Source organism: Staurois parvus, unplaced genomic scaffold, assembly GCF_062004578.1.
Source record: "Staurois parvus isolate SC_StPar_1 unplaced genomic scaffold, SC_StPar_1.0 ptg000282l, whole genome shotgun sequence".
In the NCBI taxonomy this organism is placed as follows: Eukaryota; Metazoa; Chordata; class Amphibia; order Anura; family Ranidae; genus Staurois; species Staurois parvus.
This window is the reverse complement of record NW_028318078.1, coordinates 1,128,395-1,140,402: the sequence shown is the minus strand read 5'-3', so window position 1 is coordinate 1,140,402 and position 12,008 is coordinate 1,128,395. Positions and strand designations below refer to the sequence as shown.

The window sequence follows — 12,008 nt, the reverse complement described above, 5'->3', positions numbered from 1 at the left end:
CATGATATTAATTAAAGCAGTGTGGTGTTATGGCATCAATCCAATAATAGAATTGCTTCTTACCACTTCATTAGCGGCTCTTGTATGACTTAAGTTCTTTACCGACAGTTTTCATTAACAAGTTTTAATATTGGATGCCAAATCGAAAGAAGCAGCTTTGATGGAAAAAAAAATATATTTAAAACACTATTTTTGTTTTGTAAAAAAAACAAAAAAAATTCAACCCAAGTTAGGTAATTCATAGCAATAGGTATACGTTTTACACTTTTTTACTTTACCAATTAATTATACGAGTGTCAGCTCTGTTATGTTATGTAACTCCTTGAAGTCAATGGGAACGTACTGCTACCACAAGCCAAACACTTGGTTCACAGTTGTTGTGTGATATACCTATGCAAAAGTCCCCTTTAGCTATAAAAAAACAGGTATTCAGGAGGTGACAGTATCGCCTTCTGAATGCCTGCAAACCTCATCACAGCTGCCTCTGAAAAGCAGTCTATCATTGATCATTTTGCAGGAGGATGGTGACGTTTAACACTGCCGCCCATGTAAAAAATGCCTATAATATACTGTTGTTAATTTTTATTTACAGGATATTGTTTACAACAACAAAATGACATTCTGAATTCACCTTAAAGTGCATTTACACCTTGTACCTACCTTGTCTGAAAGCTGCTGCCTCCTGCACTGTCTGCAGGCATGCTGGCAAAAATAAGGAGCAGGGCCCTCCTAACCCTCTTGTATTGAACTGTATTGTTGCTGTATTGTCTCCCGTTATATTGTAAAGCGCTGAGCAAACTGTTGGCACTATATAAATCCTGTATTATAATAATAAGTATTCCCTAGTCAAGTCTATCGGATACAGTGTAGATGAAAGCAGTCTAGTACAAGATTTTCACCGATATAGCCTGCAGACAGAGTGGGAAGCCGAAACAATCAAGGGGGAGGTTGACATCTAGTGATATTGAGGAATCTAGGGAGGCATGGGGTGTTTTTTTGTTTTTAATAGGTAAACATGTGCTTTAATCACTTCAGCTGTTTCACCTTGAGAACCAGAGCAATATTTCATTTTTTTGCTAAGGGCCAGTTTCAGCAATAACTTTATTACTTCAGAAAACTAAATAATACATATATTGCTATTTTTCAGGCCAAACCATATTATATTGCAAAAACATTATATTTTTTATGCAATCTATAGACAAAAAGATGTAAAAAAGCCTAAAAATGTTTTTTTCTACTTTTGAGATGAAATCTTCCCAGCAAGGTTATGAACAACAATAAAAACGTAAACGATGAATATCACGCTAACCTACTCATTCTTACTAGCGGATATAAAATTAAACAAAACAAATAATTTTATTACATTAAACATACAAGTGAACCAAGTCATTCATAACAAACAATGTATAAAAGTTTATATTGTGTAGTAAGACCAGTTCTGTGCAATAATGAATGTGATTCTTCAACACCGCAAAGCATGTTCTTCACCACCTGGTGCAGCTTTCTCTACGTATACCAAAAAGGAGAAAAATATTATTCCAAATCTTCTTTTCAACATTAAAATATTCTTTCGCAAAAAAAAAATTAAAGTCGAAGGTAGCATAATACCATTTATTAAAATATATTATTTTCCCGCAGAGAAATCATAGAATAGTGCTTTCCCCAGCACAACACAATCAGTATAAAAAACAGACCCTCCGATCAGTATAGCGATGACTCCACATCCCCTGTCGATGTGTATCATTTGCCAAGGACTTTCCCAGCACAACACAATCAGCATAAACAAACAGACCTTCTGATTGGCATAGTGATGACGTCACAAGCCAAGTTGATGTGTATGGTCTGCCTAGGACTTTGTATTTAACAAGAGTTCATTGATATTCCCAGTTTGCAAAATATTTGCCTTTTAGGTATAATGGCATTCAGAGGGTACAGCAGTATTGGGGTGCTTGTAAAGACAAGGGTTAACTTGTTTTCTGCAAAAACAGGATGTTTCTGGAGTGTTCTACAGACATCCTATAGTCTGCTATTGATAGGTGGGAGTGTCTGGGAGGGGGGATTGTTGCTTGCAACAGACGTCTTCTGGCCAATCAGGAGACTGTGAGTGGGTATTAGAAGATACAAGACACTGCTTAGAGGCATATAGGCTGCCATTGATTGGTGGGAATGCTTGGGAGGAAATTGTTGCATGCAACAGACAATTCCTGCCTGATAAGGAGACTGCAAGTGCATAACAGGAGATGCAAGGGACTGATCAGAGGTTGTAGAGGTCTCCATGAACAGTGACTCTTTATCCTATGGCAGTGCCCTTAAACATCTGCCATGCAGGTCTTCTTTCCTGGTCAGTGGTCTGGAAAGCATCTTGTGATTACTCGATGCTAGGCCAGGCCATTTTGCAAGATCTGTCACCAAAAGTTAAAGCAAAATGAATGTTATGTAGATGAACAGTGTGTCTTCTTGATAGTGTGATAGTAAAAGTTCGGCTTTTTCTTTTTCTTCAATAACACACATGCAACACATACTTTCCTGCTGTGTGCAATGGTTTTGCAAAAATCAGCCCTGATTCTCCTCTTCTCAGGTCCCCTGCTGGCGCTCCTGGCACCTCTCCCCTGCTGAGTGCTCCCAGAGCAAGGTGTTTGGTCTGAGGGCACTCATGAGTGCTCACTCCCGAGCCGCCTCTGTGTGTCTATAAGACACACAGAGCGTGGCTTGGCCCCGTCCCCACTCCTAGCGAATGCAGTAGTTCTAAACTGCATACACCTGTTTCATGGTTTTGTGCCATCATCACTGCAGTGCATGTAAAAATGGCCTCTAAGTAGGTCTTAGAGGGCAATGATAAAGTATAACCAGCTAGGTTATAGTGAGATGGGGTAAAAGAAACAAGAAAGCCCTGCACTAAGCCAGTGGAAAACACACTAAAGAGTTCTCATAACAGAAGGTATATCCCATTACAAATCAGAGAAATAAGTGATGAAAGTGAGGCATGTAGATACCTTCTGGCACGTGGAAAGGCATTTTTGATCCTCTCATTGATCTGGGAAAGGGGAGGCTTTTTGGTTCCTTTAGTCCATCTTATCATAAGATGAACAACAAGCACAATTATATTAGCCTACTCTTCTCCCACGCTGAACAAAATGGACACCAGGGTACATTTCCAAGAAAGCCACATGTGAGCTTTGTTTGTTTTTTTTACTTGAGAAATCTGTAAATGAATATCCCTTGTTTGATAAAGTCATTTCATTCTAAAATCAAATGTTAAAGCAAACAAAATCTTTTGAAGAACATTCAAATGTTCTGAGACTTACATTATTATGTTTTTCCAAGACTTTTCTTAAAAATGTTTGTTCAAAATTCCATCTATCAATGGCCAACTTAACTATATAAATGCCATAAAGGAAGACATGAGGTTGAATCCAAAAAGGTAGATCTGTTTGCTGTGGTTTTGTCACCTTTAACTACTTAAAGTGGTTTTAAAAGTCTGACATAAAATATGAACAAAGCATATCCTTCTGTAGTGTGTACCAGGGGCGGACTGACAACTCATGGGGCCCCTGGGCAATAGGGGATCATGGGGCCCCTGTGTCCTTGCCCAAACTCAAAAAAGCCTATGAAAAAGGTACCAGGGGCATCTCATGGGGCCCCCTACTGACCCCGGGCCCTTTCCAAATGGCCAGTCTGCCCCTGGTGTGTACTTGTCTCAATACACAGCATTAAGTGTCATTTCTGCTTCTTCATTTCTCTGCTATCAGCATAAGTCACTTCTGATGAGTTTTCCTAATATCAAGAGATAAAAGGTGACAGGGGAGGGCATAGTCTGTGACTGACAGCCTCAGCTCTGTTCCTGTGTGTTGTGGGAAGGGGAGGGTGTCCCTTCCCTCCAATCAGTTCTCAGAGCTCTTGTACAGTGTGGAACTTTACCTCCCCACACCCTGCTTTTCAGAGCTGAGAGTTCCTTGTAAATTCTGCACTTTGAATGGATGTAGGGTACAGACAGCTCACTTGTAGATAAACTGGTACAACTCTTGTAGAAGGATTTGTTTCATCTCTGTGTATCACCTGAGGTCAGTCACTTCACTGGGTATAGGTAAGGGTTTACAACCACTTTAAAAGCTAAGTTCACCTTTAGGGAAAAAATAATAAATGCACATATTTCTGCAGGAACAAAAAATTGCATTTATTATTTTTTACTGCAGAGCCTGGAAAGCATTGTACCCATGATCAGTAGATCACAGGGTAATGCCAGGCTCCTGCAGGCTGTCTGTATAGCTGTCTGCCCATAACTCCCTTATGGGCAGACGGTTACTGAAGAGCAGAAAGATCAGTTACCTATGAGAGCACTCACCATCACTCTCATAGTTTATTGAGAACTACAAGCCGTACATTGTAGCCCATTAATTCATGAATTGATGAATTGCTGTGAGTGATTGATGCTGTGTGGGCATAAACTTGTACTGCTGTGCTATATTTAAATTGTGACAGTGGGTGCAAGGGGAAGAACCACTGTCACAGGGGGAGGATCGGGAGGTACAGGGAGAGGGGGAGAATGCTGAAGAATGTTACACACGTTATTATGCTACTAAAAGAGAACTTATAATTTAAATGAGAAGTATGGTTTTTTTTTTTGTAAGAAATAATACTTATCTAGGTGGATCGTTTCATATGTCCCCTGCCTGCTCTAAGACTGAGAACTGAGATATCAAAGACCGCTGATCACTCAGTTCTTAGTGCTCTGGGAACAGAGAGCTGATGACTGTCAGTCGCTGCTGTCTGCTCTGCCTCCCCCCAATGCTGAATGGAGCGCTGGGCTGTGGAGAGGGCAGGAGATTCTGGCTCAGGCTTTCAGTGGTTCGCTGAGAGGCTGAGCCAGGGGTCGGTCCAGGCTCCTGGATGGATCCCGAACATATGGTTGGTTTCCCCAGCCATCTTCTCTTTTAAGTAAAATAAAACATGATGGTAAAGCTGTGTGAGATGTTACAAGCTGATTGGGGACAGGATCTTGTAAGCACAAGCTTTTCTTTCCAGTACACTTGTCATAAAGCAGGGCTATTCAAACTAACCTTCCATCTAAAGTATACCAAAGCAGGAGATACCTTTACTGAAAACTGAATGTCCGATTGATCAGTAGATCCAGCGATATAGTCAGCTAACATTTGATGCCAGCCTCCATATTAGTCGTTGAGCTTGCCCAAAAAATTTAAGTGTTACTAAACCCACAACAGTAAAATCAGTCTTTATATGCAGTAAAGCATGTCTATTATACTCACTGTGGAACCTAAGGGGTTAATCCTCTGCCTTGTGTAAAAAGGCTGTTTTATCATGTCTTCTCTGACCCTCCCCTTCTTCTACTGTCTACTGCTCTGTTTGGTGTGTATTGCTAATGAGTTTTTTTTTTCTTTGGGAGGGTGCATGTGATCAGCACAGGGCCAAGCAGCACTGTCCGGACAGAGGGTCAGGGGTTAAGCCACCTCATAGGACAGTCAGAGGAGAATGAAAACTCCTCCTACAAGCTTTAACTAGTGCTCAGCTGGGTATTGATAGAAGTCACAAGACTGCTATATACTGCTGCCGAGAAAATGTGTTTAGCATTTTATATTTACTAAAATAATTGCATTTCCAAGTTCTGTGTATTGTGGGCGGCCAGATATAGTGAATGCAGGGTCCTGGGTTTAGTAACACTTTAATGTATCAAAATATTACTTTGGGAGATAGCAGGGCCAAACTCAAAAGTGAAGTTAGGTATACAGTATAATTTAGATGTCAATATATCTCTGGATCTACAGATCACTTTTACTGTAGGTTGATGAAGATAGGAAGTTACTTGGTCAGCAATATAGAGACCAAAAATATGACATCACAGCTAGGCATGTAAGCTGCGTTGTCACGTTTTACACTAAAGGAACCACTCATTTTAATAAATGAGGTTTAACAAAAGAATTGCATTAAGCTAACCCTTAAGCCGGCCATAGATGGTTTGAATCGCAGACAGGTCAGCAGGGACCAGCCAGCACTTGAACCATCTATGGGCAGGCTGACTGTACTGTTGATCGTTGTACAGCTTGGGTACAAACCAGCATGTCGGATTTTTCATGTGATTATTGCTAGCATCTATTATAGCCGTTAACGGTATGCACTGTGTTCTTCTAGCAGGTATGGCTCCCTCCACCCCACCCCTGCCGCCAGGAGAACACAATGGCTCTGTGGAAGGAATTTCTCCATCCATCAACATTGACTGTGTTGATGGTGGAATCTAGTAATTTTCTTGTGTGGTCTGCCTTAAACCTATCTCTGGCACTGGACTCTGCAGACTTACCGAGTCCCTGATCCAGAGCTGAATAATTTTTGGGTTGAATGATGTCAAACACCTACCTCCAGCCATGGACTCAGGAAAATTCTTCAGAGAGTGGCCACATTTAAGTGGTGCCCGTTCTTTGCTCTATTCAGGATGCTCCCACTTCCCAAAGAGGAAGAGAATCGGTGATGTCCCTGTATCAAAGACACCTGAAAAAAAGGTGTTTGTGTGTGTATGTATATATGTATGTATGTGTGTGTGTATGTATGTGTGTATATATATATATATATATATATATATATATATAGACAGTTACAAGCATGATTCCGAAAGGCAGAGACATGATGGGATTTGTAGTTTCGCAACAGCTAGAGGGCCGCCAGTTTGACACCCCTGCTGTAAAGGTACATCCTTACTTGTTGGGTGCAGCTCTCTTGAAATGTCCACTTTTTATGGTTAGGAGATGACCCAGTTTGATTCTTGATTTTGCCACTGTCTGCATTGTGACTGACAATTTTTCAAACTTTTGATGTAATTTTTTCAGCAGCTCTGTTCTTCATATCAACTGTGATGTGTATAAACAGACTTCTTAACAAACGTCTTCAAAGCCATCATTCACTCTACTTGCACATTTTTTATAGTATAGCCTTGACAGTCAATGCTTTTAGAGATTTAACAAACAACTTCAGGTTGAAGTGATAACCACTTTTAACTGCTTACTTCAGAATAAGATTTTCAGTAAAGTTTGTAATGGAGAAAAGAAGTGGTTTTATCTTGCACATGATGACTCTAAACTGGAACATATTTCTAAATGTGCCCTGAAGGCATTTTCAGCAACAAGAATTATACTAATTTTCTTTAAATTAGCACATTTTGCACTTTTTGCTGGGAACATTAAAAATGTAAATGCCGACAGGTTATGACAAAGAACTTTGAACGAAAGATGAGTATGGCCGTTTGCCAAAAAATGGTGCATAGTTCAATTATTGATCATTCAGTAACAGTCACATACATTTATCAGCCAGTCAAGTTTAAAGGGTCAGTCCACTCAAACTGGATATTCCCTTTTGGAGGAGATGGCAGCAAGATATGTTCGGCTCACTTTTAGTTTTTTCCACTCCCAGAAACCATCAGGAGGAGTCTTACACTCTGTGAATGAACTTGGAATGCAGCAGAGGGATTGGGAATTTTGGTGCTTCATCTTAAGGCATGAGACCCCATAACGCAGGGAGCAGAATTTGGAAGACTAGTTGGAAGATGTTTCTATTGGAAAATTGGTTGTCAACCCACAGATTTAACCTCCGTTTTTAATGGACTAGACCCTTAAAATGCATTTCATATTCTCAGTGGTACCGGCATGTACTTCACTCTGGTTATAACTACAATATGTCTTGGAGAGTTGATGAAAGATAAAATGAATTCAGTTTAATGTAAGCACTCAAATACTGTACTATGATAGCAATGGGTCCTGGACTGGAGATCTCTTTCCCCATTATTTGGGTTGCGGTTCCTTTTAATGGGGATGACTTGCATGCATTTTGATTATGCAGGTTCAGGGGTTATAGGGTAGTCCACTTGGAGAAGAGAGGATTGATTACAGTGCTCTCAGGACTGGTAAGTTCTTGTTTCGGAGCCAAAAGTTGGAGACGCACAGCTGAGTGAGCAGTGTGGACTGGCTGATGACTGAAGCATGAGTGCTAAACTGCAAAGACCTCCTCTTTGGGGGGCAGATGGGAACTTTAAAAAAAACCCTGTTAAGGGATGAGTGATACTGGCGGTGAGCCAAAGGGCTCGTTCACACTAGGCTGTTTTGCCAACGCTTGCCAAACGCCCCTATAGCGTTTGGCAAGCGTTGGTCCGGTGTTTGCGGAGCGTTTTTAACGCTCGGCAAACGCTCCGCAAACGCCGCATGCGCGGTTTAGCGGAGGTTGCTAGGCGTTTGCCGAGCGTTAATAACGCCCCACAAACGCCTATAATGCATTTGAGTGGTGTTACCGCTCCGCAAACGCCCCGCAACCACGGCGCAACCGCACCGCAAACGCCGGCCGGGCGTTTGCGGAGCGGCACCATAGACGAGAATAGGAGGCTTCAAAGCCTCCTGACTCGACCAGAGGCGTCCGTTTTGCCGCGACGCAAACGCTCCTGTTAGAACAGCACCATGTGCTGTAATGTGCAGAGTTGGCAGAGGCGTTTGGGAAGCGGTAAAAACGCTTCCCAAACGCCTCTCTGCCGCCTGCACACAAGGCTAGTTTGAACGTAGCCAAAGTGTTATTTTTCAATTATACCACAGTTATGGACTATTTTGAATTTGTTTGCTGAAGAAACCTGTTTAGTTTGCTGGGTTTTTTTTTTTGGGGGGGGGGGGTTGAGAATACAATGAGGACTATTTGCTTTGACAAAAGGCCGGCTGGTGATCCCGGGCTCCCCAGATTACAACAAGTGTTTCATCAGAGAAAGTCTAAGCACAGTAAACCTTCTTAATCAATTCATCTTCCTAAAGTTGGTACAAAAAGGTTAACCTTAAGAGGGTTGGTTATTTAGACATTTTATTACACAGGGACTGGTTGCATTTAAAATGGTAGTACACTGCACCAAAAAAAAGATTTTAAGTCATAATGTGCTAGGATGTATCACATTCTAGCACGTTGTGCCATACTTGCCTGAAAATGAAGCCCACCAGCAGTCTTCCTTCTGAGTTTGTGGGCTTCGGCCATTTGAATGCCGAGCCACCATGATGTCCCTCCTGCGCATGTGCACGGGAGTCATGGCTGCGGCAGAGGATTCTGAATGGATCATATGGTCCATTCAGAGCCCAGTGTGCATGCGTCGGTGACATCTCTGGCTGCTGCTAGAGTAAACGTCTACTGAACGGTGCACATTTAGGAGATATTTACAGTACGCATAGGTTAGCCTTATTATAGGATTACCTATAGCTAAAATTCAAAGGAATGATTTTACAACCGCTTTAAGGAGATACATTTTTTTTGATAGTCTAATTTGATTTCATACATTCTCCATAATACTCTGAGAGGATATGATCCAGTTACATGAGCAGAGCAATGTGAAATCTTGGAAACCTCACTACAATGTCTCATTGCCAATTACTGCTGACAGACTTTGATGTGCTCATCCTTCTGTCTTTCTTCCCCGTCCTCCTATCAGCATGCTCTTTGTTAACACATGAGCACTGCAGCACAGCTGACTGGCTCCTTTTTTGGCTTCTCTCTGCAAGAGGATAACAGGTCAAATTTAGGTTATTACATGGCTTGCATTTAAAAACAAATGTAATGATACATTAATGACTACTGTGCTATATTTATTTCTGTTTACTGTATATATGCTTGGAGTTTTACTTTAACGTTAATAAAATAGCTTTTATTGCATTTTTATAAATTATATAAATTTTGAACAGAACTGGAGTAAAACATTAAAGTAAAAATAAAAAGAGCGCATCACATTTAAGTTTTTATTTTACTGCCTCAGTCCACAAACTGCCCGAAGTTGGATTGTAATATATGGTTGTTATTTGTTATATTGATTTATGTTGAGCTTTTTCATTATCACATAGTTTTATTATAATGCAAGGCATGGGTAAGCACTGTTACTTTATTGCAGTCTGTTCTTTTATAATTAACCATGTCACTGAAATGACCACTTGATTTAATCCTGCAGCAAGAGAGTTTAATACGGATCAATGTAGCACATTAATTAATAGCATTATAAAATTGGTATAAGAGCAGTTTTATGAACATGAAATTCATTGCCTTGGCAAGCTCTTACAGAAGAGTTTGTGTTTTCCTTTGTTTCAGAGGCAAACTTCCCTGTCTCCAGAAAGCAGTGTCATGAGTAGCAGCATCCTTTTCCTGGAGAAGGGGAAGACGTGGTACAAAATGTGGGCTTGTGTCCCGAAGAACGAACCTCTTGTCATGTATCTTCAGGGCTCCAGTCAGGTAAGAGTCTCTGGCTGGCCCAGAGGTGGACGTGTTTGTTCTTTATCTTGACAGTGTCTCTAGAATCATTCTATGGAAGTCTTACTCAGGGTGTGTCCACCCAAAACTGATATTTTAGCCAGTAAGTGGAAGTGCTAGGTCTACTTTAAAATTATTCCTGTATTGAGAGTAATATGTATCACTGATCTCATTCTAAAAATGCTAGTTGTCTGTCCAGGGGCAGACTGACAGCTCATGGGGCCCCCGGGCAATAGGGGATCATGGGGCCCCTGTGTCCTTGCCCAAACTCAAAAAAGCCTATGAAAAAGGTACCAGGGGCATCTCATGGGGCCCCCTACTGACCCTGGGCCCTCGGGAAGTGCCCAAGTTTCCAAATGGTCAGTCCCCCCCTGTGTCTGTCTGTTATGTTGACATTTGGAGTCGCACAAAAACATGTAGATTATGATATTACTGCTTCCATTCCTGTTGAAGGTAGGGCTACTTTCACACTGAAAATTTTTTCTTCCGTTTTTGTGTTAAAAAAAAAAAAAGCAGAAGTAAAATGCACGACCATTAAATCCTGTGGAACTCTTTACATTAGTCAGTTGCAGGTCTGTTGCATTTTTCAAAGTTCTGCAAGCTGCATTTTTGGTGCATGTTTGGTGCACCAAAAATTTACTTCCCCTTTGAAATGAGTGGAAAATGCTGCAAAAACCCACCCATGGTTGAATTTTTGGTACATTTTTTGATTCATACGTCCTTTTTTCACAAATGCAAAACACCCAGAAAAAAGTTAAAATCACATATGCGTTTTTACCGTGTTTTTGCAACAAAGCAGTGTGAAAATAGCCCAAGTGTATGAGAAAGCAATGAGCTTACAAATGTGGTAACATGGAAAGTCTTTGAATTTCTTCCAATACAGGTTTACTTTGAAATGGGATCTCACTTTGCTTGTATCAATTTCCATTTATTTAAAGGGTAATTCCACATTTGTGGGAAAGAAGAAAATAACAAGCAAAAAATAATATAGTGTATACAACTGTGACACAAGTCATATTGTAATTTTAGATTGTAAGCTTCAAGGAGCAGGGCCCTCTTACCCTCTTGTATTTAACTGTATTGTTGCTGTATTGTCTCCGGTTATATTATAAAGCGCTGAGCAAACTGTTGGCGCTATATAAATCCTGTATAATAATAATAATATTAATTGAGTGTTATTAAAAATTACCTTTCCTTTTCAATCTGCAGCACTGTAATTCTCTGTAAAATGCAATGCAATATCGCTACCTGGAGGAGTTCTGTACACAGATCCCAAAGGGAAACATTTCTAACTCTAGGTTCACACCGAAGCGTTTTGCACTACAGTCCATTTAACATGATTTGCTATGGGACACATTCACATCTCCGTGTTTTCACAGAAAGGGTCAGGAGTTTTTTTCAATGCAAAAAGTTGCATTTTTGGTTCTATGGACTTCAGTGGAAATGTGTGTTTCTGCTGCATTTTTGCCGTGTTTTTGATGTGTTCTAAATCTGCCTAGCAACAAGAAAAAAATTTCTTAAATTTAAAAAAACCTGCAAAACGTGGCAAAAATGCAAAGCACAACTCAAAATGCACTGTAGAAATGGATCAAACGCAAACTGCATAGGTATAAACCTAGCCTAATGCAGGCCATAGATGGATCATTAATCATCCGATTTTTCGGCCGAAAGAAAAATCTGCCGATTTTCGTACCGTTAGTGAATTAGTTCGTCGGACGTTTTTCGTGTATTTTGCAGTTTCAGATTATCGG

At 40.6% G+C, this 12,008-nt stretch overlaps 1 protein-coding gene across 2 annotated transcripts in view; it reads left to right on the top strand.

Moving 5' to 3' along the window:
• The window catches only part of FGD3 (FYVE, RhoGEF and PH domain containing 3), a 348,985-nt gene that overhangs the window by 323,240 nt on the left and 13,737 nt on the right, over positions 1 to 12,008 (top strand). For both annotated transcript variants that reach the window (XM_089681845.1, XM_089681847.1), the window contains exon 18: positions 10,099 to 10,239. In XM_089681845.1, coding sequence (XP_089537971.1) covers positions 10,099 to 10,239 — 141 coding nt within the window. The remainder of the gene's footprint in view (positions 1 to 10,098; positions 10,240 to 12,008) is intronic.